Consider the following 27,868-nt stretch of genomic DNA (forward strand, 5'->3'; position numbering starts at 1 on the left):
TGCGTGGACTGTACTTGTGCAGTTTGGGTGAACCCGTACACGGCGGTAGCTCAGCTATGAAAATCATACTCGACAAGAAAGAGCGTCTCTGAGCTCTCAGACCCAGCTTGGTCAGCTACAGTGCTGTTTTCTGAAGCACTTATCTCAACCGGTCTCTCACTGTTTGTTTTAAGGTTTTACTGCAGGAAGGTTCAAAGGTTCATTAGCTCTGCTCTGTTTCAGGGCCCTTTTCCACTAGCAATCGCAATCACAAATCACAAACGCCAGCGATTGCGATTTTTCATTAATTCTGTTATGCGATTGCGATTTGTGATTTTCATTTGCATTGCATTATCATTGTAAAAATCGCTCCAGCAAGCGATCGCGATTTGCGATTAGCGATTTCCAAATCGAATCACTGTAGTGGAAAATACTTCTCGTGATTTATATGATAAAGTAACAACTCTAGCGATTTAAAAATCACTAGCGATTTGCGATTCAGCAATCACAATCGCTCTAGTGAAAAGGGCCCTTATAGTTTAAAATACAGAGTGTAGTTTGCAAACTGCAAATATTAAAGAATGATGCAATGTTATAAAAATAAAGCTAGATAGCAAAATAAAAATGAGACTTTTCTTTGCTACTAATGTTCTATTAATTATCCGTACTACACTTACAATTAAATATGTTTTTTCCCCGCTTCTGTGTCACTTTAAAGAAAACAAAACTCTTGCCAGCCATACAAAACTAAATTAAACAACCAACATCAATGATTGGTTAGAAAATGAAAAAGGGTAAAATGGAATCCTTTTTTTACTGTGCTGTTGATGTATTGTGTTCTATAGCGCCATTTTGTGACAAGTATAAAAATATATATTACTATTAATCTATGAAAAGAGTTTCTCCTGGTTTACAATAGGCTTTGAAAGATTGCCAAAAACTCAGATTATCAGAGTTTTAATGATCTACGCCTGGATATAAAGGAACATTACAACAGATTCAAATTCATTTCCTCCTGAATTTGTAGCAATACTTACTCAACAAGAAAATGCTGTTGTGGTCCAATCACAGAACCAGGTCTACAGATCCGAATCCAAGCAATGGCCTCTGCAGCAGTCATTCTGTAGTGCTTCATTATGTAACATGCTATGAGGGTTCCTGTTCTGCCAAGACCAGCTGGATAAAAGCAAACAAAAATCAGAAGAAAATTGAAGGATTCTCTCTCTCTAAATCAGTTACACAGTGACAGCATGTATGAAATGTAAAGTATTAACCCGTAAAGCGGTAGCCAACTGGGTGCAAAGCCGCTCCCTACCACCGCGAGTCCAGAGAATTTATGATGTCTGGATGGACCTTCTGGCTTGGAAGCCAAGCTATAAGCTCTTCTGGCCCTTTCTTTGCCTCCTACCATACATGGCCCTCTGTACTAGCCATACCTGACCCTGTTCACGTCCGTATACAAAAGTCATCTGACTCCAACTCCTTAGTTTATGAAACCACCGACTCAGACTCCAGGTACCCAAAAATTGTTCAGACTCCACAGCCCTGGTGACAACCACTGCATGAATGCTGCAGCCAGGAAGCTGCAGGGTGGAGAAAATGGGATTAATTTGATCAAACTGGATGGCAGCTTTCTGTTGGTTAGAATCAGAATCAGAAATCAGAATCAGAAAAGTTTATTTCGCCAAGCATGAGCGATCATGCCCGGAATTATTTTTGGCACATACATATAGCTCAGGAAGAGAAGACAGAGAAAGACAGAGAAGGAGTACATAGGGTCAGAGATAAGTTACATTTACATAGCGCATAAGATTTACATATACATACTTCACAGTTCATTTAGAGGCCTAGAGGTGACCAGCGATTTGTCCTGTTTGCCTTGTGAGGTAGTTTAGTACAGTTGCCTGACCGGGAGTGGCGCAACCCGCCCCTCCGCTTGTTTGGGCTTGTACTGATGGGAGTATGTGGAGGGAGTTCAAGTGGCTGACAGCCGATGGAAAGAAGGAGTTTCTATGTCTAGTAGTCTTTGTAGGGATGGCACGAAGTCTCCGGCGCAGAGGGAGCAAACTGAAGTAACGGTGACCTGGGTGCGAGGGATCATTTGCAATCCTCAATGCTCTGGATTTCAGTCTCTTGTAGAGCAAGTGAGGGGAGGGGGCAGCCGGTGACCCTCTCCGCCGACCTGATGACCCTCTGTAGTTTGAGCTTGTCGCTGGCAGTGGCGCCGGCATACCAGACTAACATGGAAGAGCAGAGGATTGACTCAATGGTGGCGGAGTAGAAGCTGACCAGAATTTCTTGGGTCATGCCGGCCTTCCTCAGTTGTCGTAGGAAGAAGAGTCTCTGCTGGGCCTTACGTTGGATGACAGTGATATTGGACTTCCAGCTGAGATCGCAGGAGATAGTAGTGCCCAGGAGGCGGGCGCAGGGCACTCTGGCCACCTCGATGCCATCAATATGGATTGGAGGTGGGGTGGGAGCAGACCTCCTGAAGTCAATGATTAGCTCGACAGTCTTTGCTGTGTTAAGCACCAGCCTGTTCTCCTTGCTCCAGTTGCAGGTTCTCTCCACCTGCTGACAGTACTCGTGGATATTATCCTTAGTGACAAGGCCAACGATAGTGGTGTCATCGGCGAACTTGATGACCTTAACTGAGTCTGCCTCCGATCTGCAATTGTTCGTGTAGAGGGAGAACAGCATCGGGGACAGCACACAGCCTTGAGGGGCCCCTGTATTCGTTGTCGCTGCTTGGGAGCGGATGTTGCCCAGCCTGACGACTTGGGACCGGTTGGTGAGAAAGTCCGTGATCCACAGGCGTAGGCTTGAGTGAACTCCTAGTGCAGCTAGGTCCTCATGAAGTATGCGCGGACAGATGGTGTTGAAAGCCGAGCTAAAGTCGAGGAGAAGTATTCTGACATAAGTGTTCGGCCTGTCGAGGTGGTCATTGATGTGCTCCATGCAGATATTAATTGCATCATCGGTAGACCTGTTTGCTCTGTAGGCGAACTGGTAGGGGTCAAGTAGGGACGAGGTGGAGAGCTTGAGGTAGGCTAGGACCACGTGCTCCAGGGTTTTCATAATTACAGATGTCAGGGCCACAGGCCTGAAGTTGTTAAGGTCCACAAACCCCTGCTTCTTTGGAACAGGGATGATGGTAGACATCTTGAAGCAAGTGGGAACCTTGCCTTCCTGCAGTGACTTGGTGAAGATGTCGCAGAGGATGGGAGCAAGTTGATGGCAGCAGGTTTTCAGGCAGGCAGGAGATACGCCGTCGGGGCCGGAGGCTTTCCTGGGGCTTAGCGTTGATAGGAGGCGCCGGACGTCAGCCTCACGCACCGCCAACGGATTCGGGATGTTGCTCGCAGGGCCTGGAGCGGGGATGATCAATACCAGACGCCCCTCCCGTGCCTGGTTCTCGAACCTACAGTAAAATCTGCTAAGTTCTTCGGCGAGTTGTAGGCTGGGTGCTGCATGTTTGGGTAGGGGCTTGTAGTTAGTGATGGCCTTCAGCCCTTTCCATACAGCCCTGGTGTCCATAGATCGCAGGTGTTGTTCTATCTTTGCAGAGTACTCCTTTTTGGCTGCCCTCAGCTCACGATTTAGGTCATTTCTCGCTCTCCTGTAGTCCTCCCAGTTGCCGGACTTGTGAGCGGCTTCCTTGCTTAGTAGGATGAAACTATTGTGTCAGATCGATATTGCAATTGAATCAGATGATCGATTGTCTGGGGAATTGTATCTTTAAAGGAGTCATAAGGGCAAAGATCGTAAAATGAGTGGTACTTACCGGGGGCTTCCTCCAGCCCCAAGCTCCCAGGACCTCCCTCGCCGCAGTTCTGCCTGCAGCCGTTCGCCGGAGCTCCGACCCGGTCCCCGGCGATGACGTCAGAGCGACCTGGAGGTCGCTCTGTACTGCGCCATCAGCGCTGTCAATAACCTCCACGTGGGCCGGAGCGGACTGCGCAGGCGCAGAACTACTGCGCAATCCGCTCCGGCCCACGTGGCGCTGATTGACAGCGCCGATCGCGCAGGCGCAATACAGAGCGACCTCCAGGTCGCTCTGACGCCATCGCCGGGGACCGGGTCAGAGCTCCGGCGAACGGCTGCGGGCAGAACTGCGGCGAGGGAGGTCCTGGGAAGCTTGGGGCTGGAGGAAGCCCCCGGTAAGTACCACTCATTTTACGATCTTTGCCCTGATGACTCCTTTAAAGACCATCTTAAAGCAGAGGTTAATCAAATAACAGATTTTACCTGGGGCTTCCTACCGCCCCTAGAAGCCTATGGGCTTGATTCCCAAAGCGGCGCTGTGAAAAGCCTTTAGTGCCCCTTAAAGAGACACTGAAGCGAAAAAAAAAAATATGATATAGTGAATTGGTTGTGTACTATGAATAATTACCAGAAGATTAGCAGCAAAGAAAATATTCTCATACTTTTATTTTCAGGTATATAGTGTTTTTCTAACATTGCATCATTCTCTAATATGTGCAGATTACACAACACTCAGCATTCAAAATGAGTCTTTCAGAGCAGTCTGAAGTAATGACCTCTCCTCTAGCAGAGAAAAAGTAAACAGTTCACTTACAGTTGAGATAATAAAAGTCAGATAACAGCCCTCTCCACGACTAATGCTGGGAATACACGATGCGTTTTTGCGTTCGTTTTTGCCGTCGTTTTCGCTTTCGTTCGATTCTACTCTCGATTCACTGCTCGATTCCTTATCTTTTCTTATCAATTACATTCACTTGAATGAGGAGAATCGAAACGAAAGTAGAATCGACCAGATCCAACAGGTTGGAATTTATCTATCGAACCCATCTATCTAAAGTAAAAACTTAACGTGTATTCCCAGCATAACTTAGTCGTAGAGCTTAAAGAGAATCTGTATTGTTAAAATCGCACAAAAGTAAACATACCAGTGCGTTAGGGGACATCTCCTATTACCCTCTGTCACAATTTCGCAGCTCCCCGCCGCATTAAAAGTGGTTAAAAACAGTTTTAAACAGTTTATTTATAAACAAACAAAATGGCCACCAAAACAGGAAGTAGGTTGATGTACAGTATGTCCTCATATAGAAAATACATCCATACACAAGCAGGCTGTATACACCCTTCCTTTTGAATCTCAAGAGATCATTTGTGTGTTTCTTTCCCCCTGCAGCTATCTTCCACTGAAGTGTCAGGCTGTTTCTTACTGCAGAGTGCAGACAACTCTGCCCGTATGTAATTCATCAGTATGTGAAAGCCCAGCCAGCTCAGAGGAGGATTTCCAGCTTGTAAAAGATAAGAGAGAAGAGAGAAGGTGCCCTAATCTAAATAATGCACAGGCAGTGTGCAGAGAGGGGCCTGGAGGGGGGAGATGCATCACAGAACCACAACACTGAAGAACTTGGCAGCCTTCCAGACACAGGCTGACAAGTCTGACAAGAGAGAGATAAGTTGATTTATTACAGAGATGGTGATAGCAGAACATACTGCAGTAAGCCAGAACACATTAGAATAGCTTTTGGAACTTGTAGGATGATAAAAAACAGGATGCAATTTTTGTTACGGAGTCTCTTTAAAGGCTTGTTTGCATAGAGATAACAACTGGAGTTTCTCAACTCTTCCTGTACTGGAAACAATTAGACTGATGTATCTGATCTTAATGTTTTATTTCTTAGCTGTACTACACATACAAATCATAATATCATAATTTTTTTTTCGCTTCAGTGTCTCTTTAAGTAGCTCCAGGTAAGTAAATCTAGTTAAGAGCACAGAAAAGTCACATGAGGGAAGATTTAATGCAGGAACAGTAAAACAAACCTTTGCAATGTACCGCTATGGCACCTTCTGTAGTCTCACAGATGTTTAAAAATTTCTTCACAATAGAGTCACTAGGAGTACTTCCATCAATAAAGAAAAGGTCATGGTGCTCGAAGCCAGCATCTGTAAAGCGCTTCGCCTCATACATCTTCTTGTTCAAGCGAATAATGGTAGAAACATCATGTGCTCTGAAGTATGGGAAGTATGCTTCTGGGGCATGCTGGGGATAACCTGAAGAAGAAAGATGGATGAGCTTGTGTGACAATACTGGGGATTCAGCTCTCAATCTCACGACTATTTCCTTGGGTTTAGAAAGCACAACCTTGTATAAATCTTGTATAAGCAGTCCCTGCAGCTCAGCGCTATATGATGCAAACATACATGGGAAATGTTAGTTCAGTTTGCTTATCTATTTTTGTAAATACAAATCAGAACTCCACACTGTTCATAACATACTGCCAGATGGCAGCACGGAAACATCCCGTCAATCATCTGGATTAGTGAGGGTGAAAAAAAAAAAGAAATCAAGGGTTCTTGCTCTGTGTAGCCAATTACTCATGCAGGATGAGGAAAGTTTCCAGGGAGACCACACTCCAAATAAAGTACAAGTTATGTGCTTGCAAAGAAGTGAAGTGAGTTTACAACGCGTTATGGAAATCTGTAGAAGGCGCAAATTAAATGCCTCCTTGCAGCATATGCTTACAGTAATTTGTTTGGGAAGGCAGTCTCTGATTTTAAAGATACCCTGTAGTCAGTGACTGCTTCCCTATCTGACAGTGTACAGTCTTATTACCTCTGGCAGGAAAAGGAAGGAGAGGATTGCACACATCAGTGGTGCATTCTGACCTGTAAGTCCTTCCAGTCAAACATGACATATTGTCATCACTGTAGTAACCTGACATGAATGTGGAGGCTGACTTTTTTTTTTTTTTTCTTTTAAAGAGTAACTGTTAGGCATGAAAAACAAAATCAATTCTCTGTTGACCATATAAAAGAATGGCTAAAAAGGCAATGCATAACTTTAAAATCAATCATACTTTTTTATTGCAGAGATTAATCCTCATGTCCCCAGCTCCTTAGTACGCAGCCAGTTATCAGCCGCAAAAGAGAAGTTGTAGTGCAGGCTGGGGGAGTTTCTGCAGACACAGCTAGTTCAGCCTGATTGGCTGCAGCCTGTGTCACTCTCACTCCTTTTCCTTTCATTGGCTGCCTCCCATGACTGTCCGTGTCTGCCCCCTCCCCACACTCCAGCCCGACAGGCATCTCCGCTGATTCATGTGGGCAGTGGCTGCCACCACCGCATCGCATCCATGGGGACTCCTGTCCCTGCTACCATTTCCTTTGGCATTCCCTGCATTTACAATCAACGCTCGCTATTGATGTGGGGGGGGAGGGGGGAGTAAATGACCTCACCATTGGCTTCAGCTGGAGGGAGTAAAGATGGCCCCTGCCAGCGAACAGAAATCTCTCCATTTACCTTTTTTTTATTTTAGAACGGTCACTGAAATCACTTGGACCATGCAATACACGTTATGTAAGTAGAGCTAGTATTTATCTACTTATATATGTCGTTTTTTTTATCTGGCATAGTATGGCTGACAGCTCCTCTTCAACTATACAATTTCCTGGCTGTCTTAATCATATGCCTGTAATACTTTCATCCATAGGCCCTGAACAAGTAGATCAGAGGCGCTCTGGCTTTTTGATTGATCATCTTGGTGTTCTCCATGCTTGATTGCCTGATGAAGCGGGATGTTGGCCCATGAAACGCGTTGCACATTTGGAGATTTGTTTTAATAAATGTCACTGTTATATTTATAATGGCTCATTTGGCCTGGTCATTTATATACCTGAGGGAGGAGAGTCCACCCACTTCCTTCCTTTTAGACGGCTTTACATCATTTTTATCCTTGATTGGCGCCTCTGTTATCCTCGTGTTTACCACATATCTAGTCCACCCTTGGTTGAGGAGTGTATCCCCATCCTTTTCTTTCTACGGAGAGCGACTTTTTAGACCTGAGTGGGGTCATGTTACAATTCTCCCCACCTGCTTAATCAGTGGTTGCCTAAGAGGTGACCCGTACTTGTGAGTATTTCAGGGCTGTGGAGTCGGTACAAAAATCTTCTGACTCCAACTCCTCAGTTTATGAAACCACGACTCCAACTCCGACTCCAGGTACCCAAAATGGCTCAGACTCCTCGACTCCGACTCCTTAGTCTAATACTTAACAGGGCTGTGGATTTTGTACAAAAATCACCCGACTCTGACTCCTCAGTTTATGAAATAAACGACTCCAGGCGGCCAAAAATGTTGAATTATCAAGGAGTAGTCTGGTAGTTCAACTGATTAATCTCAGAATTCCCCCCCCCCCACTTCTCTCCTCCCCCCGTTGCCACTTTACATACATTGCGGTGTTCAGCAGCTGTATTAAGTCTTCCCGTTTCACCATGTGCTCCTCCTTTGCACCCAATGGGTACCATTTGTTTGAGGTCCCGTGGGAGCAAACTGATGCTTTTTTTGCATCCTTACTTACATACAGAGGGTTTCCTTTTTCCAGGTTGCCCTCTCACCTTCTCTTTCCTTTTCCCCTCTTCTCTCTTCTTTTTCTGACATGGCCAGCTTGCTTGACTGTCTTTGCAGGGGACACGCAGATTACAGCACAAATCCAAAATGTGCCTTTCCTACTGTTTATGAAACATGGCAGTAAATATAAATTTCTTTAAATGTCCAGGTGTTTAACTCTCCTAATAAGCACTCTAAGGCATTTTCCTCCTTCCATACTAAGCATGCAGATATTATTTGTCTCCAAGAGACACACTTCCAGGTATCATATACCCCTAAATATCTACATAATACTTTCCCCCAATTTTACACTGCTAATGCTACTACTAAACAAAGAGGAATCCCCATTGCGTTTAGACGCTGCCAATTTTGTATGCCATAAAGAGATAAAAGATGCTAGCAGCAGGTACCTTATTCTTTTGGTCACTATACAAGATAACGAAGTTACTATTGCATCCTACTATGCCCCTAACACAAACCAGCTCCCTTTCCTCAGAAACTTTGTTGAATTAATATCTACTCATGCTATGGGCACTGTAGTTATAGCAGGACACTCCAATCTTTGCCTACACCCGCATTTAGACAAAGACAACCCAGCTCACTTGCCGCCTTCTGCAGCAGACATACGTAATGCTAAGCAGTTTGAAAGTCTATTGCAGTCAGCCTCCCCCCTGGCAGACTGTTGGAGAGAAATGCACCCTTAGTAAGAGGGAGTACACCTTTTATTCAAACCCACATAATATGCAATCCCGTATTGACCACTGCTTCATTGGCTTATCCTCGCTTCCTAACCTGTCTGCTGCTAGGATTGTTCCTGTTCCGTGGTCCGATCATAATGCTGTTACCATCAGGCTCGCTTCAATTATCTCTAGACAGCCAGAATTCAGATGGAAATATAATCAATCCCTTTTATCTGATTCCGCAGTAGTGGCAACCTTGGAAAATCATTTAAAGGAGTACTTTACTCTTAATTCTGGCTCTGATGAGGTGTCCGATTATACTGTCGCATAAAGCAGTTCTCCGAGGACACCTCATTGGTATAGCTTCGAGCAAGAAAAAAAAAAAGGAAACAGGAGCAATTGACCCTGGAGCAGGCATATATGGATGCAGTGGATCAATATAACAGGGATCCTATCCCAAAGAATAAACAAACTCTCTTCAAGGCAGAAGAATCCCCTAGGGCCCGTTTCCACTAGGAGCTACATAGCCGCATCACACCGCAGGTGTCCTGAAACACATGCACGCCAGTGGAACAGTTTCCACTGCGTGCATGTTGTGCGGAGCGGTGCGATCCGTGAATCTGCAGCATGCTGCAGACTATCGCACGGCCGCATCCGCGCCCCATCTCCTCAATGGACCTCCGCACCGGGAGATGCGGAAGTGATGCGGCTAGCTAGCCGCATTATTTAGCAGTGGAAACGTGCCCTTAACCTTTTCCTCTCCAGTGCAGCCAAAAAGCAACTTAGATGGAGCAAATACAAATTCTATGTTGACTGTAATAAACCCTCCACCATGTTTGCTCGCAGATTGAGGCAACTAGACCCCCATTTTAAAGCCCTTTAACTTCATACAGGAAATAATACTTTTACTTGCAACCCTGCAAAAATTACTGAAATCTTCCAAAAGGGTTTAGCAAAAGTATATCAGCAACCACCCACAGCTAATAGAATACTTATGAATTATATTAAACTCCCTTTCACTGCCCCCGGTCACAGACGACGTACACCAAAATTTAGACCGCCCTATCACGGTAGAGTAAGTTCTCCACTCCAAAATTAACAAAGCCCCCAGCCCGGATGGGTTCTCAGCCTTATAGGTCAGGAAATTCACCAATATACTCTCGCCCCCCCTTAGCTAAAGTATTCAATAGCATTTTTGAGGGAAGTATACCTGGAGCTGAATCCTTAATGGCTAGCATAAGCACAATCCCTAAGCCTGGCACAGATCCTACCATATGGTCTAATTATAGATCTATCTCCCTATTAAACGTCGATATAAAAATATTGGCAACTAGACTGAACGATTAAATTAACAATATAGTGGGCCTGGACCAAGTTGGCTTCATGCCGCGTAGGCAGGAGGGGGACAGCATCAGAAGGATTCTGCACCTAATATCTTCTGCATCCAGTAGTGGTACTCCCATGATGCTGCTATTGCTGGATATACAGAAAGTGTGAGTGAGTGTGGTATCATGGGAGTACCCGTTTACTCTTTTACAGACCTGGGGCTTTGACCCTATAATCTTGACTTGGCTTAAAGCTCTTTATCACTCCCCTACGGCATTCGTCCAATACAATGGATGCAGGTCCCCTATTCAGAGAGGCACCCGCCAGGGGTGTCCCCTTTCCCCCCCCGTTATTTGCACTAGCTATGGAACCTTTGGAGATTATGGTCAACCGCCATAGGGGGGGGGAGGGGGTATCCCTGGCCGGACAGTCTCATAAGCTATGTCTATATGCGGATGACGTTATCCTCACTATCACAGACCCCTCTGCTTCCCTTGCTAACTTGGCAGACATATTGCTTAATTTTGAGGACATCTCTGGATTAAAAATTATTGGCGCTAAGTCCAAAGCTCTTAACATATCTCTCCCTTCAGCTGAGATTATAAAACTTCAGACCTCTTATGAATTTGCCTGGAAACCTCTGAAGCTGAAGTAACTGGGTTTCCATCTAACTAGTTACTACAAAGATATGTTTAATGCCAATTATCCTAGGCGCCTCCAGGTGATCACACAGCTTCTTGAATGTTGGAAGCGCTACGCCATTTCTTGGATAGGGCGCATTGTCACAATCAAAATGGTTATCTTACTCAAACTGCTATACGCCTTCAGAGTACTCCCAGTGCATATTCCTCCTTCCTTCGAAAGGTTCAAGCAATTATCCTATCTTTTGCCCACTTTATAAACAAAGTACCGTACTTAATCGCCGGTCATCTTTGCTGACCAGAACTTACTTACTTTGAACAAGTGTGCTATACTGATCCCACTTCCCCGGGCCTTATCTCAATGATATACAGATGCGTAATTTCCCCAACCCCTCTACCCAAGCCACAATATATCTTAACCCTCCTGGCGGTCTAATGTTTTTCGCCAGGAGGCAGCGCAGCAGTTTTTTTTTTTTTTTTAAATCTACATGATAGCCGCTGCTCAGCGGCATCCCCCTGCCCGCTTCGATCGCCTTCGGTGATCACCGATCAGGAAATCCCGTTCAAAGAACGGGATTTCCTGGAGGGCTTCCCCTGTCGCCATGGCAACGGGGCGGGATGACGTCACCGACGTCGTGACATCTTTGGCACTGATTGGCCAGGCAGCGCACGGGGTCTGGGGGGGGGGGCGGCGCGGATAGCGACGATTGAGCGCGGGCCGGCGGCGATCGGTGTGCTGACGCAGCTAGCAAAGTGCTAGCTGCGGTCAGCAAAAAAAAAAAAAATTAAGCAAATCGGCCCAGCAGGGCTTGAGAAAACCTCCTGCGTGGCTTACCCCGAACTACGTTAACTGGGGTTACCGCCAGGAAGGTTAAAGTGGGAGCAAGAACTGGCTACGTCCATTGAGGTAGAGGACCTGAACGACATCTGGAAGCTCTCCCCAAGATGCTCTATTAGTGCATCCTTAGTGGAAACGCAATATAACGTTCTCCTCAGGGGTTGTCGCCAACCGGGTACTTACCTGCATATTTGGTGGTGGTGCCCAAGGGTACGCAGATTTTGGATTAGGATTTACCAGGTAATCTACACTATAGTTAAAACGCAAGTCCCTAAATTACCACAGATAGCTCTGCTCAGCATGAAGCTTCAAGAACTGTCCACCTCCCAATATAAGCTTCTGCAACATGTATTCTTGGCAGCCAAGAGGGTAATAGCTCGCTCTTGGGGATCTCCTTCTTTGGCGTTTAATATTTTCAAGTCCAATTTGAGTTCCGCCCTGTGCTTCGATAGGATGAAAGCCATCCTGGATGACACCCTCCCTAAATTTGAAGTAATTTGGAAGTCTTACCTCCTCAATTATTCCCACTGGATACCACAATACATCACTGAGGTCTAATTCTTTGTGGGTGGCCCTCGCATGCCCCCCCCCCCCCGGCATCTAGGAGTTCAAAACAGACTTCCACCTCTCCACTTGGTCGGTAAGCTGGCTGTGCTCCTCCTTTCTCACCTTCCTTCCTCTATCTCTTTTTTCCTACTTTTACTATCTCAATTTCATTTTCCCACTTTTTCTCTACCTGAACCCCTTTACTACCCCCTACCCTAATCTGATTTTATTTTCAGGCATTTGTAGTCATTTTGTTGTTGATTCGTCATTTCTGCAGATGGATCCCAATAAAATGTGCCCTTGGCTATATGTTTGGACTATGAAGGGTGCTGGTACCTGTTGCCTCGTTGTTGCCAGCATCCGTTTGACTTTTATGAGTACTTTAGTCGCTACGGCGGCTACTATCAATGCCGGACTTACCTTCCCCGATGTTCACCCCAGAAGACCTATTCAGCTGTGTAAAGTATGCTCCAGAAAGTGCTATAAAAGCATGTATTCCTTACAATGCATATCTCCTGTACCCAGTTTTGTCTTTTTTTGAAAATCAAATTAAACATTTTTTTTTTTTAAAGTAAAAAAAAGTAACACTAGTACAGGCTACTGAAATAGGGAGTACCATACAGAAGAAATATGGAATTGGGGCTAAACTAGGAGGCTTAAAGAGAACCCGAGGTGGGTTTGAAGAATATTATCTGCATACAGAGGCTGGATCTGCCTATACAGCCCAGCCTCTGTTGCTATCCCAAACACCCCTAAGGTCCCCCTGCACTCTACAATCCCTCATAAATCACAGCCATGCTGCTGACAAACAGCTTGTCAGAGCTGGCTGTGTTTATCTCTATAGTGTCAGTCTGCTGCTCTCCCCGCCTCCTAAAGAACTCCAGTCCCCGCCTGCATCCCTTCCCTCCCTGCTGATTGGAGGGAAGGGATGGAGGCAGGGACCGGAGCTATGCAGGAGGCGGGGGAGCAGCTGAGACTGACACTACAGATGTAAACAGAGCCTCACAGCACGGCTGTGATTTATGAGGGATTGCAGAGTGCAGGGGGACCTTAGTGGGGTTTGGGATAGCAACAGAGGCTGGGCTGTATAGGCAGATCCAGCCTCTGTATGCAGATAACATTCTTTAAACACACCTCGGGTTCTCTTTAAAGAGACTCCGTAACAAAAATTGCATCCTGTTTTTTATCATCCTACAGTTCCAAAAGCTATTCTAATGTGTTCTGGCTAACTGCAGCACTTTCTACTAACACAGTCTCTGTAATAAATCAATGTATCTTTCCCCTGTCAGACTTGTCGGCCTGTGTCTGGAAGGCTGCCAAGTTCTTCAGTGTTGTGGTTCTGCTATGAACTCCCCTTTATGCACACTGCCTGTGTGTTATTTAGGATTAGAGCAGCTTCTCTCTTCTCTCTCTTATCTTTAACAAGCTGGATAAATCGTCCTCTAAGCTGGCTGGGCTTTCACATACTGAGGAATTACAAACAAGGGCAAAGCTGTTTGCAGGAAGAAAAGAGCAGCCTGAAACTTCAGTGCATGGGGGAAAGAAACACACAAATGATCTCTTGAGATTCAAAAGGAAGGCTGTATACAGCCTGCTTGTGTTTGGATGTATTTTCTATGTGTGGACATACTGTACATCAACCTACTTCCTGTTTTGGTGGCCATTTTGTTTGTTTACAAACAAACTTTTAAAAACTGTTTTTAACCACTTTTAATGCGGCGAGGAGCGGCGAAATTGTGACAGAGGGTAATAAGAGATGTCCCCTAACGCACTGGTATGTTTACTTTTGAGCGATTTTAACAATACAGATTCTCTTTAAAGGGACTTTAGGCTAGAGGTTTTTAAAGTAGATTTTCAGAGCGATTCTAGACATGTTTAGAGAGATTTTCTAAACATGCCTAGCGTTTTTTGGAGCGTTTTTTTGTGTAGCAGATTTCAAATATTGTTACAGTAAAGCTGTTACTGAACAGCTTCTGTAACAAAAACGCTTGGAAAACCGCTCTGATCTAGCATTTTTCAGAGCAGTTTTCCACTTTCCTATATTTAACATTGAGGCAGAAATGCCTCAGAAATCTAAAAATTGCTGCAGGACAGGAGTTTTGGGGGGGAAAATGAACCGCTCTGGTGTGCACCATCCCATTCACTTTCATTAGCCAAGCAGTTTTCCCCCTGCAAGCGTTTTAAGAAAACGCTCCAGAACCGCTCTGCTTGCACCAGCCCTCAGAGCTGATAAATTAAAAAAAGATTTTATACATACCTGGGGCTTCCTCCAGCCCCATCCGTTCCGATCTCTCCCACGCCGCCGCCCTCCACAGCTCCGGGAACCGGATCCAGTCACTGACGTCAGTCGCAGCCAGCTATGCAGGAGCTGCTGGAGAGATACGCACACAGCACACTTCTTACGTTAGACTGGGTCCGACTGATGCAAGTGACGGGACCCGGTTGCCGAAGCTGCGGGCAGCAGAGACCTGTGGTGTGGAAGCGCATGGAGCAGATGGGGCTGGAGGAGGCCCCAGGTATGTATAAAATCTTTTTAATTTTTAAGCGCTGGTACACTAATAAAGTTTTTAGCCACGCTTTTTAAAGAGTGTGCCACACGCAAAATAAATCCACGATCCCTCCACTAATACAGGTGTTTCCTGATATCCAAAAATGATTTGATCTTGAAATATCATTATCAATAATTTCCCTAAATAAAACAAAACAGAGGTATGACCTGACATGCTAAGAACAGTGTAATATTGAAGCAGATTACCTGACAGGCTTTTGTTTTCATATATCAGGTTTCATACACACAGATGTTGCACATAAGATACATTTCCTCTGCCCTTTGTGAGAGAAAGCTCTGCCTGTCTCTGCACACATGGGCCTCGATTCATAAAAAGCAGTGCGATAAAAAAAAAAAAAAAAAATCAGGGAGGGTAAATACCACACTCGGTATTTTCCCGGTCTGTGTGCTAATTCATAAAGATTTTCCCAGATGCCTTTGAAGGTTGGTAAATTACCGCAGCCCATAGAGCGGTAGAGCAGTGTGGCAATATCTCTTTTGCACAGATGACTCACACAGACAGCTCTCTGCACAGATGACTCACACAGACGGCTCTCAGCACAGATGACTCACACAGACTTCGGCTCCCTGCACTTTGCATTGTTAACACCTCACCAGATGTGTCGGTAACGATCGTCAGGCTTACCGCTTGTTGAAGGCTTTATGAATTGACATTTGCTGACAATTTACTGACATGTGTTGGAGGTAACTACAGCCAAGTCTGTAATTTATCTCCCTGGTCGGTAATTGTAACTTAACAGCCTTTATTAATTGACACATTGCTAAGTGCTCAAGAAAGTCTGGTGTTTTCAGCATTACCACATGCGGTAATGCTTTATGAATTGAGACCTTAGAGTTAATGATGTACTGTGAAGGGAAACACCCCTCCCCTCATGGCTGAGTCTGCCCCAGAACTGGCATCAGAAAAGTGTGAAAGGGATTAGATAACAGTAAACAGAGAGATAAGGATTCAGATGCATACACCAACAATTAAGGTGCGTACACACGCACGACAGCAGCCAACGACTGGTCCGTTGGCACCTCCCGCTGGGCGGGTTTTCAGCAGACTGTAGTGCGTGTGTACGAGCAGTTTATAGACAAGGGGTATGATGAGGTAGAAATTCAAAGGCAGATAATGGATGTAGGCAGAATAGACAGATCAGAACTGGTAAGAAAGGGCCCGAGGAATCTAAGGGGACAACAAACGGAGAATATACCTTTTCTGAGCGATTTCAATGTTCAATATAAACAGGTGGAACACATTATAAGAAAATACTGGGCCATACTAAGAGAAGACAACCAACTTAAGAAAATATTACCAGACCGCCCTAAATTTATTTATCGTAAGGCAAGGAACCTGAGGAATTACCTGGCACCAAGCTGTGTAAACCCGCCCAGGGAAGTGATCCCATTCTGGCAACAACAAGGGTTTTTTCCATGTAGAGACTGTGTAGGATGTAGAGAAGGGATGCCAACTAGATGTAATGAAGTGGTTTCTACATCAAAAGGAACCACCCATAAAATAAGACAGAATATAACGTGTAACACGAAGGGGGTGGTGTACATGGTGTGGTGTCCCTGCAATATCCAGTATATAGGCAGAACGACCAGGAAATTAAAAAAGAGGATTGGAGAACATATTGGAAACATAAGACGGGGACTGGAGGGACACAGTGTATCAGATCACTATAGGATACATCACCAATCGGACCCCAGTACCTTAAAATTCTGTGGAATAGAAAAGGCGAATTACTCGTGGAGAGGCTGCAACAAGATCCGAGAAATATCAAAGGCCGAAACTAAATGGATCTACCAGATGGGAACCTTACAACCGGGGGGGCATAACGTGGAAATTGATCTCAACTGCTATATAGCAAACAGTTGATACTAGGGACATAGATTACTATCAGTTTGGTCCTATGTGAAAGAAAACACTGGTATCTTGCCACTAAAATCAATGAGGATTGACTCTCATGCTAACACACATGTGCTCCTAACTGTCTGCTTATCTAACATCAGTGTTGATGTATTATCTAATATTAATATTTTTATTTAATTTTTATCCAACCTTTATTTTGATGGTGTGATAGGTGGTCTTTGAGCAAATATAACCCATTTACATGTATGTGGACACTGGTAATATGGAAATATTGTTGGGCTGTTTACTAAGTGACCACAAGATGGCAACTGTGTGTAAGAATCTGTATTGTGAGCATATTGTGCATTTATAACATGCGCAGTGTGCTATATTGTTTGAAATCCAGTTTTAATGATTTGAGTTTTAAATTCAGATAAAAAATGCTGTGCATTTGGACATTTGTACTATTGTACATATGGGCCTCCCTTCTGCCTCAGTTATGTATCATATGCGTATGGTCATAGCGGCGCGACAAACACGTAACCACCCCTTCTATCATTTGCATATTCAGGCCTCGGAGTGACGGCGAAAGGAGGCATTGCTCACACATGCGCAGAAATTTCCCTGCTAGAGCGGGGAATGGGTGGAGCAATGCCGCCGTTCTTTTAAATTGCCAGACGTCCTGGGGCTAGCCACGCCCCTGATGAGTCACACGCCGGTGACGAAACGCGTAGGGAGGAGCTAGCGCCCGCAGGACGATCTGGTCGTATCACAGCGGCGTTTTGCGGAGGAAACCCAGCGAGCCTATCCGGAGAGGCATGGGGGAGAGCCCGTATAAACACTCTACGCGCTGTGTATATCTCATGTTTGTGAGTATAAATTTTATGGAATAAAGCATCTTTTTATATAACGGAATTACGCTATATGAGGCTCATTCTGTTTGAGGTGGGCCTTATACCAGGAACAAACTATAAGGAGGAACCAGCGGGGAGCCTACACTAAGGAGTATCGTCTGGAGTCTACACTAAGGAGCGTCGCCAGAAGCTGAGATCGGGCAGTCGGCCATAGGAGGAGATAGGGGCGTTGCTTGACCAGTCTCATAGTGGTCACACGTCTTGGGTGAGTGCAGCCCCTAAGGGGGACTCTTCTTGGTTTCCTCTTCTGATGAATACTGATGAACTTTTGATAAAACACAAGTAGAGTGGAGCGCTATCTACCTATATACCAAAGACTGTATAGGGGACACTTGCTGAACCTCAGTAGAGCGCATACACACGGGAGGAGTTAGGTTTTAAGTGAAGAAAGGACTAAACTTTTTATTTATTGTTTGAACTTTACCTGTATACCTGTGGGGCAAAATTGCAGCGCTGTAAATTATACACACAGCGTGTGTACGCACTGTCTGCGGACTGATAAAGCTGTTCCTGAATGCTCCGCCTGGCGGATGACTGCCTTTTTAACCCATGTGAAAAATAAAGCGATTACGTTTACATTGGTGGTGCCTGCTGAAAGTGGATTCGTACAAGTGTCAGCTCCACTGGTGTGAGGAGCTGTCAGCTGAGGCACGCTGCCTAATCTTCCAGTTGATGGGTGCTGCTCTAAACCCAGAGAGAATCTACATTAATTACAACTCAAATTATTTGATCAAGAACATTTTAATATTACGTAAGAAGTTATATTTTTGATATGGTCCAAGAAACAACAGCTTGATTATAGTAATAAATTGAAAAGAGTAGTAGCGCAATGGTAGACAAAAAAGCAGCCAAGGTGAGCTCAGGGCCAGTCCTCAAGCCCTAAATGAAGAGTACAATGAAATGTATGCATTTTTTCATTTACAAAAAAATTATTTTTGGTTTGAACATCGCTTTTACAATCAACAACGCGGCGTAGCGCCCAGTGTAGCGAATTTATATATATATCAGCATGGGAGGAACAACATTTAGAAGGGTTTAAAGAGAATCTGTATTGTTAAAATCGCACAAAAGTAAACATACCAGTGCGTTAGGGGACATCTCCTATTACCCTCTGTCACAATTTCGCTGCTCCTCGCCGCATTAAAAAAGTGGTTAAAAACCGTTTTCAAAAGTTTGTTTATAAACAAACAAAATGGTCACCAAAACAGGAAGTAAATTGATGTACAGTATGTCCACACATAGAAAATACATCCATACGCAAGCAGGCTGTATACAGCCATCCTTTTGAATCTCAAGAGATCATTTGTGTGTTTCTTTCCCCCTGCATCTCTCATGCACTGAAGTTTCAGGCTGCTTGTTTCTTCCTTCAAACAGCTTTGCCCTTGTCTGTAATTCCTCAGTATGTGAAAGCCCAGCCTGCTCAGAGGACGATTTATCCAGCTTGTAAAAGATGAGAGAAGAGAGAAGCTGCCCTGATCTAAATAATACACAGGCAGTGTGTATAGAGGGGCCTGGAAGGGGGAGTTCATAGCAGAACCACAACACTGAAGAACTTGGCAGCCTTCCAGACACAGGCCGACAAGTCTGACAGGGGAAAGATACATTGATTTATTACAGAGACTGTGATAGTAGAAAGTGCTGCAGTAAGCCAGAACACAGAATAGCTTTTGGAACTTGTAGGATGATAAAAAACAGGATGCAATTTTTGTTACGGAGTCTCTTTAAAGGGGGATCATTTATATCATGGAGAAGATTCATTGACGATTGCATCTTTTTCTGGAGTGGTGATGAAAATCAGATCTACATGTTTTTTTGAATGATGGTCTGTGGAGGACTAAATGTTTCTTTAAGGGTACGGACCGAAATTCTTACATTAGGTATGATAGTTGTCACTACCGCCCCTTGTTGAATAATGCTCCTTGGGGACAATTTTGTAGAATTATGTGAAATTGTACTTATGAGACTGATTACTGAGCCCAATCACAGATTATTGAGGATTGGTTTGTGTCGAAAGGATACAACCTCGATATTATACGGAAAGAGAGAAGTAAGGTTCTGCAGGAAGGACGTAGCGTTAGGCTGCAAAAAAAGCCCCCCAATTTTGATATCAATCGTATGAATGATTTTTCATTTGTTACTACTTTTTCCAGAAATCATCAGACTGTGAAGCATGTTTTAAATAAAAATTGGGGCATTTTAAAGAAGGATCCAGTCTTAGGTCCCCATCTCCCAAAAAATCCCAGTATTAATTTTTAGAAGACCACACCAATGTAGGGAATAAATTGGTGAGGAATTGCTGCACTTTCAATAGACCGAGCATGTTCCCAGACCTTAAAAGGAGTGGTCAGTGGTCCCCAAGGAGCATTTCGATTGACAGCGCCGATCGCGCAGGCGCAGTACAGAGCGACCTCCAGGTCACTCTGACGTTATCGCCGGGGACTGGGTCGGAGCTCCGGCAAACGGCTGCGGGCAGAGCTGCGGCGATGGAGGTCCTGGGAGCTTGGGGCTGGAGGAAGCCTCCGGTAAGTAGCGTTTATTTTATTCAAAATTCCCTGACAACTCCTTTAAAGGGTTTTTTCCCCTGTAAAAAAAGACATCTTTGCAAGATATGCGAGTTTGGGGGCAGGAGTACCAAGACCTTTACCTCTCATGTTAATGGTAGGGAATTTAAAATCAATCAATTCCTCACCTGCACTACTAAGTGGGTGATCTATTTGGTTTTCTGTCCGTGCGGTCTACAGTATGTGGGCCGCACGGGCAGGATGGTAAAGAAACGTTTTTCTGAACATATTTATAATATTACAAAATCCTGAAGATAAAAAGCATAGTATTCCAGAACATTTTGCTCAGTATCATGAAAACTCACCAGATGGTATCAGATGTTTTGCTATAGACAGTGTAAAACCGCATTGGAGGGGTGGTAGTACCATTAAAACCTTGTCCCAGTTGGAAACCAGGTGGATTTACCAACTCGACACATTAAGACCAGGGGGTTTAAATGCCCATATAGATCTCAATTGCTTCATAAAAGATGAATGACACTGGTCATTGATTTGCATAATTTTGTATTCTTATAATTTGTATTCATTTTTGCATTTTTATATTGGTCACAACACTGAATTTGCATATTTATTCTTGTAATAGATTCATATGTATGATTTTATGATTGTTTTATACATATTTATTGATTGTATTGTGTTGCAGAGCTATGCAATAATGTTATACTGAATTGTTGTTTGTCCCTCCACGCTTCCTGTAATGCTGGCTGCTAATTGCATGGGAAGTGGGAGGAGTTGTATACCCTATATATACACCTTGTGCAATATGTATTATGTAATCCCCTGCCAAAGGCTAATGGCCGAAATCCGGATCGGGAATATGTTTTTAGATATGCAATAAACGCAAGAATTTGTCCGTAAGTGCGACTTTATGTGGGTTCTGTCAACCTTGGGCGCAGTCTGCACTATTGTGGTTTGTTCCCTCTGTCTCCCCGTAACCAGGAAACCGACAGCAGAGTCCTGGAACAAATGCGGATGACAGGCGGTGACGTCACTACTGGCGGAAGCGAAGGAGACTGTTTTGGCGTCTCCGTGCGATCTGAGCACATAGAGATGCTCCACCACTGCAGGCCCCGGACCATTCATCCCACAGCACGGAGGACAGCACATACATGTAGGGAGGTATTGCATATACCCCCTAGAGCAGGTGTGTCAAACTCAAATACATAAAGGGCCGAAATTGTACACTGGGACCTAGTCGCGGGCCAACCTCAATGTCCAGTGGCCACCTCCCTTCCTGATAAAGTTTCCTGGTGTCTAGTGGTCCTCCCTCCCCTATACAGTCCCCTGGTGTATAGAGGCCCCCACCCCCTATACAATTCCCTGGTGTCTAGAGGCCCCCACCCACCCCTATACAGTTCCCTAGTGTTTAGTGCTTACCCCCTACCTCCCCCATATGGCTTCCCTGGTGTTCTAGGGCTTCATCTCCAATATAGCTTCCCTGGTGGTCTAGAGAGGGCCAAACATAATGCAAAGCAGGGAAACGACTTGAGGGCCAAATGTAATGGCTCTGAGGGCCAGATTTGGCCCGCGGGCCGGAGTTTGACACATATGCCCTAGAGGTACTGATTTACATAATTTTTTTTCGCGGAACACTGATTCAGCTATACGGCTAGTCCATATGCCTTTGTATTAGACAGCATTCCTGGACTGATTTAACAGATCACACTGATCGTTAGCTACATTAACTTGATTATAGTGTATATTGTGGGTATAATTGATAGGAGAAGTACCTTTCAACCTAGCTTACTAAACTGGCTTTGTTTTTCGATTCCTAGAATGTTCCTAGCACAATCCAGTATGAGTGAGAATTATGGAAAGGGTGTTATGGAAAGGGTGTGCATAACTTTCTCCACTAGGTGGCAGCAAGCCTTAAGTCTATCTATAAGTTTCTGTTACAGGTACTGTGGTATAGTGGTGTTTTATACAAACAAAAACGAAGTAAAGAACCTGAAATAACATTTGCCATTAGATTTCACAATGTAAGACTTAAAACTGAAAGCACTGGTTTTCTCAGCGAAAGAGTAATTTCCTAAAATGAAACCCCATGAGCTTTAAAGAGAACCTGAACTAAAAATAAAAAGTGAAAATAACCATACACAGATCATACTTACCTCCCGTGTAGTCTACTCCTCAGTCTCTTTCTCCTCTCCTGCATCCTGTTTGTCCACTGTGATCAATGGAATTCTCCGTCCTCCATTTTAAAAATGGCCATTACCCCATAACAGCTTCCTGGTCAGCACACTGTTAAACTGTAATATTACCCACTTGAGCCATAGGGAAACATGGACATGACCTTGCACGTTCAGTTGTGACTGACAGCTGCTGATATATAACTGACAGCAACTGGTATATTTCAGTTCTGACAAAATATTGTCAGAACTGGAAGGGATCACTGTAAGAAGAAAATGGTGAGCTTCTGAGAGGAACTGACGGCAAGGTTAGTATGTTATGTTCATTTGTAGCTACGTCATGTGTATTTTAAATAATTTTACTCAGTTCAGGTTCCCTTTAAGCAAACCAATATAAAAAGCCTGTATACACTATGCCATAGTAGTTACCAGCTTCCAGCATTTTCATGTGATCATTCACTCTCATGGTGTATTTGTGTTTCTCCAGTAATGCATTAGTTAAAAAAAAATAAAAAAAATCAGGGAAGTTGCCTGAAAAATCGCATAGCACCATGTCTGATTAGAGATTTTCTTGCCTCGCATCCTTTTAACACAAGCACAAATGATAAAAAAAATATGCAGCAAGTTTGCACTTGGCCTTAAATCAGACTATACTTCTTGTAATGCATTAACACAGTTTACATCATATTGCTGGTGTCGTAAACCATCTGCAAAACACAGCAGTGCAAATATAGCAGAAAATGATTTGCAAAGCACGAGATCAGCTCTTTATGCATCACTGCCCAAAACACAGGTACAACCTACATACCATTTTCCATTTTACTTTTATGATGTGGTCCACTAAAAGCTAAAAACTTCTTTGGAATTATCCAGTTGAAATCACCATTTTCTGCTCTCTGAGAAAAAGAAAAACAAATAAGCATAACAAAATAGAACACAGAGTCTTACAGGCTAATCTAATGAGCAGACCATCTAGCCAGGGCACTTTATAAGCAAAACATGATGAACCTCACCTCATAATGTTGGTATTCCTGCAGATCAAAGTTTCTAAAATCAAGGAAATCAAACTGCAATGCCTACAAGATAAAAAAAAAAAAAAAAAAAAAAAAAAAAGTGAATTATACATACACAGATTCACATATACAGTATGTTGTGCAGTGAGCAATGAACAGATCTTGTGTACCCAGAATGCAACATGCTTGAACATTGTCATCTATTCAGTTCATGCTGCATCTGAAGACAACACACCTGTTTGAGTACAACTGTGAACAAAATATGAACTTTTCATGTATTTGTATGCAAATACTTAGCCAACCATGTCTTTAAATCTTATGAATAAATATCGCTCTATTCAATAATTTTGTAATTGGTACCAGTATTCCTACCATCTTATAGATTCTACTGCGAGTCCTGCAGATGTTACCTGGTAAGGTTTCCCATTAAAGTTATGGGCAATATCCAAAAGTTTACGGTACGCCCTTTGGATAAACATTCTTTGGTGACTGGTTCAGGTAGCAGTGCACCTACAATCTGTGTATAAATCGGGCTGTTTATTTTTCTGCCTTTCATTCAGGTTATTGATCAAATGCGTTTTGCTCACTCGAAGTTGCAATCACTAGATACAGTCTACTACTGGCAAAAAACACCTCCCCTACTACCTTCCAATCTTATTCTCTTAGACCAAGGGGTTTCAGTCAGATTTCTTTCCCCTTTTACCATTTGGTGGTCCCTCCTTTCCACCTGGTTTAGACCCCCAATGAATTTGCTTGGTGGAGAGGGCATGGGGGTTCTACCTCCTCTCCCATATTCTGGTGGCTGGTAAAATCCCAATTTGGGAACAATTTCGATCTCATACGCCACCCCCCCCCCGAATTTTTTCAAACAATGCAAATGCATCATTTGCTGAAATCTCTGACTCCTGAATCTCCGGCTTTTCCAGGGAAAACTAACATTGAAACATGGTGCTCCAGATGCCCTTTAGATGGTGGGTTAATTTCCTATTTGTACTCCATTCTCTTGCAACCTCTGATTCCCTCGAAACTCCAGACAATGCTGGCCTGGGAGAAAGCTTTAGGCTTGAAAATTACCCCTCATTGATGGTCTAAGTGTTGTCTTACTCTCTCTAAAAGTAGTAGATACTTTTTCCACATAGAAACTAATTCAAAAATACTCCATCGTGCATATATGACACCTGATCGGTTAAGTAGCTTCTCCTCCTACAAATCTAACCTATGCTTCCGCAACAGTGATAATGTGGGTTCAATGGCACACATCTGGTGGTTTTGCCCCCGACCACACCCACTATTGGTCTGGACTTGTGTCCCTAGGCACTATCCTTGGCATAATGCTGCCTCTTCAGTGTTCTCCTCAGAATTTTTTTTCCAGCCGGGTGGCATGAAGAAGTAGCCGGGTGGGGCGAGATGAGAGAATACAGGGCAGGTGCTTCTCTGCACAATTCTGCTTACAGCATAGGAGGAGGTGAGCCAATGACAGCCGGGTGCTCACAAAAACTAGCTGGGTGGAGCACCCGACTAAAAGGGCCTGGGGAGATAAACCTCTGGGCTGGAAGTTAATCCTAAAATAAATCTGCACTGTTTCTACTTCTGGATTCATGGAAGCAGACAGTTTACAGCCTGAACTTTCAAATAGGCTTATCTGCCATAGGCAGTCATGTGACACAGAGGGCCGATCAAATTACAACTAGTGATTAGACACAAATGAGGAGGAATTAGACAGGCTAAACTCTCTAAATACATATAGGGTGCATTTTCTCTATTTTTGTCCAGTGCAAGAGTTCAGGTCCAATTTAAGTGCATTAATTTAGCAACCTATAATAAAAGCTAGCTCGCTATATTTATTCTGAATACACCTACACATCACACACCAAAGTCTGTAGTCGATGATATATGTCTGCAGTCAGCTTTTGTGTTGTCAAACACACACTGCCTGAGCAACATATGTATCGCTTTGTCAGGCACCCGAGTGAATTACAAGGGGAGATACAGACCTTTGAAGTAGGCACGCCACAAACAGTGCTCAACCAGTACTTTGACATTTTATCACTTCTATAAAGATTTCAGTGTGGAGACACACCTAAAGAACTTCACCCTCATAGTAGGGCATGAGAATTAACTGCATGCCTTATAATAATGAGTATATATAAGCCGGTAGTCCACAGATCAGCAAGCCCATCTGTAACTGTCTATGTAATCATTGTACTTGACAAATTGAATTGATCCCTTTCTCCTGGCTTCCCTGTAGCTTTATCGCTGTTAGACACGGATTTCTTTGACACCTCACCTTGTGCACAGCATGGAAACAGTCGAGAAGAGTGAGATGAAAACTACAGGAACCAAAGGAGGCATCTCTGCAACACACAATAATCAATCATGTAAGCTCTGTTAGACTACTGCTATGCAACAAATTGTTTTGCACTCACAGAAGGATTTTTACAACTATATAAACTCAACAGCAACAGTAAAATGACTGAACAAAAGACACCATAAAATGTTTTACTGAGTTACACAGCAACATATACCATAATAATAATAAATGGTTGGAATAGAACACTATTAAAATCAGATCAGAGCCCATTCCACTTACCTACAGCTTCAGGAGCACTATATATTAATACTGAAAGTTTTAAAGCCCTAGAGTTCAACATCTAACAATACTGTACATTTTAAACACTGTTTACAGTAGTATTAGATGAACATGTTAAATGTAGCGCTTTACTGGATCACAGATGGCATCATGCAGTGCATATATTGGGGTATTTGGCTCACTGTATTTTGTGTTGCAGCCACAACTTCCTAGTGTGACTATCCAGTGGCTGTTACTAAGGGTGGCACAGATATACTGCAGTGGGGAATGCAGACGGACCCCGACACATAAGGCTGTAAGCAAGTGGCCACTTGCACTGAAACCGCAAGTCTGTGCGGGAGATTTATCAACGCATTACCGACAGTTTTTTCTTCTTAATTTGTTCTAACCAGCAGGGAGAACAGTTCTGCATTATATTAAGAACGTTCTTAAATCCTAGGTAATAGTGGCAATTTAGTGTGGATTTCTAGAGCTGCACTACAGTTAAGAGAAGTGCAAATCCATCCCTAAACTGGCGCAGATTAAGTGCTTGATAGCAGTTCTACAGATGTAGAACTGCAGGCTAGACATGATTGCAGAGTGCAGGCTAGACACGAGTTTTGATGTGCTCCTCCCCCCTGCTGAATTCCTCCTCAGAGCCTGCTGCAATACAGCAGGTGTGTTGGTTACCTCAGAAACAGCTATTCCCTTCACACACTGCACTGTCTGAGAGACCTTCCTAAGGCTCCCTGCACACTGCAAATCCGTTTTGTGTTTCAGATTCCGATTCAGTTTTCGATTCAGATTTTCCCTGAATACATTCAACAGAAAAACGGATCAAAAAATGCAGCATGTAGTAAAGATTAAAAATCGGAATCGGATGTAAAAAACGATTAAAAAGCGGAATCTGAATCGGAAGCGCATGCAGTGTGCAAGAGGCCTAACTCCTATTATACAACAGTTTTAAAAAGAATCTGCACTGTCTAATGATTTCTTAGGCTGTCAGACATTTCTGCACGGATTTCTAAAAACCTACTAATATTTTGTCTCAGACACTCTTGATAAAGGACCCCCTGTATTCCTATACTGGAACGAAATAATGTCTTGCCAATTGTAAATGCAGAAGTGGTCGCCCAAATCTCCGGCATGGTTTTCACAGCGCTCCCACTGGTGCTACCTATGGAATGGGCAAGGTTAGTCCAGGGATCTAACCACCCACAAGGAGGTTCATAAGCATTTCATCACCTTCAGGAGTCTGCACCCCAAACCCCCCCCCCCCCCCAGCTTCTATGTAGTCCTCCACTTTGCTGGTCCCTGCCGCTGGGGATTGAAGTGACCACGCTGATATTGTGCAGCACACATGATGATACATGCAGACTATCAGTGTGACTACATCTCTCAACCGATTCTGCATTTCCATAGGCACCCATGTTAACGGGCACAAAACGGTTATACTTAGTTTCCATCACAGTTGTGTATTAGGGATTATCTGCAGTCTGGCCATAAAGCTGGATGACACACACCTCATTACTTTATGGCAAGTGTCTGGCTTGATTTGTTTACACAAACTGTCCCAGTTATAATGCAAAGTCTGATTTAAATAGTTGCCCTGGTTTCCTAGACTTAAGGTGGGACACTTGACTCTAGTAAGTCAACATTAAAGGGAACTCTGGGTCAGTCATGCATGTCAAGTAATCACAAGGCTATTCAGGCTACTGTAAGGATTTAGTAATGCTGCCTAAAGGTCCGTACACACGCCAGACTAATACTCAGCTGAGGTCTGCTTATAGTCTTAATGGCCATTAGAGGAGTACAGGTAGTCCTCGGTTAAACGAGATAGGGACTGCAGGTTCGTTCTTAACCTGAATCTGTTCTTAAGTCGGAACATTGTGCGTTCTCTGTCC

The 27,868-nt window shown here is 43.9% G+C and overlaps 1 protein-coding gene across 10 annotated transcripts in view; it reads right to left on the reverse strand.

Moving 5' to 3' along the window:
• LOC137519004 (dual specificity protein phosphatase CDC14C-like) overlaps nt 1–27,868 on the reverse strand; it is a 217,808-nt gene that overhangs the window by 44,420 nt on the left and 145,520 nt on the right. For 9 of the 10 annotated variants that reach the window (XM_068237648.1, XM_068237641.1, XM_068237587.1 and 6 more), the window contains exons 6-10: nt 25,683–25,749; nt 23,396–23,458; nt 23,191–23,278; nt 5,779–6,009; nt 1,017–1,155 (exon numbers count right to left, since the gene is read on the reverse strand). In XM_068237648.1, coding sequence (XP_068093749.1) covers nt 1,017–1,155; nt 5,779–6,009; nt 23,191–23,278; nt 23,396–23,458; nt 25,683–25,749 — 588 coding nt within the window. The remainder of the gene's footprint in view (nt 1–1,016; nt 1,156–5,778; nt 6,010–23,190; nt 23,279–23,395; nt 23,459–25,682; nt 25,750–27,868) is intronic. The other variant, XM_068237657.1, reaches the window with a different exon arrangement.

This window comes from Hyperolius riggenbachi, chromosome 1, assembly GCF_040937935.1.
Source record: "Hyperolius riggenbachi isolate aHypRig1 chromosome 1, aHypRig1.pri, whole genome shotgun sequence".
Lineage (NCBI taxonomy): Eukaryota > Metazoa > Chordata > Amphibia > Anura > Hyperoliidae > Hyperolius > Hyperolius riggenbachi.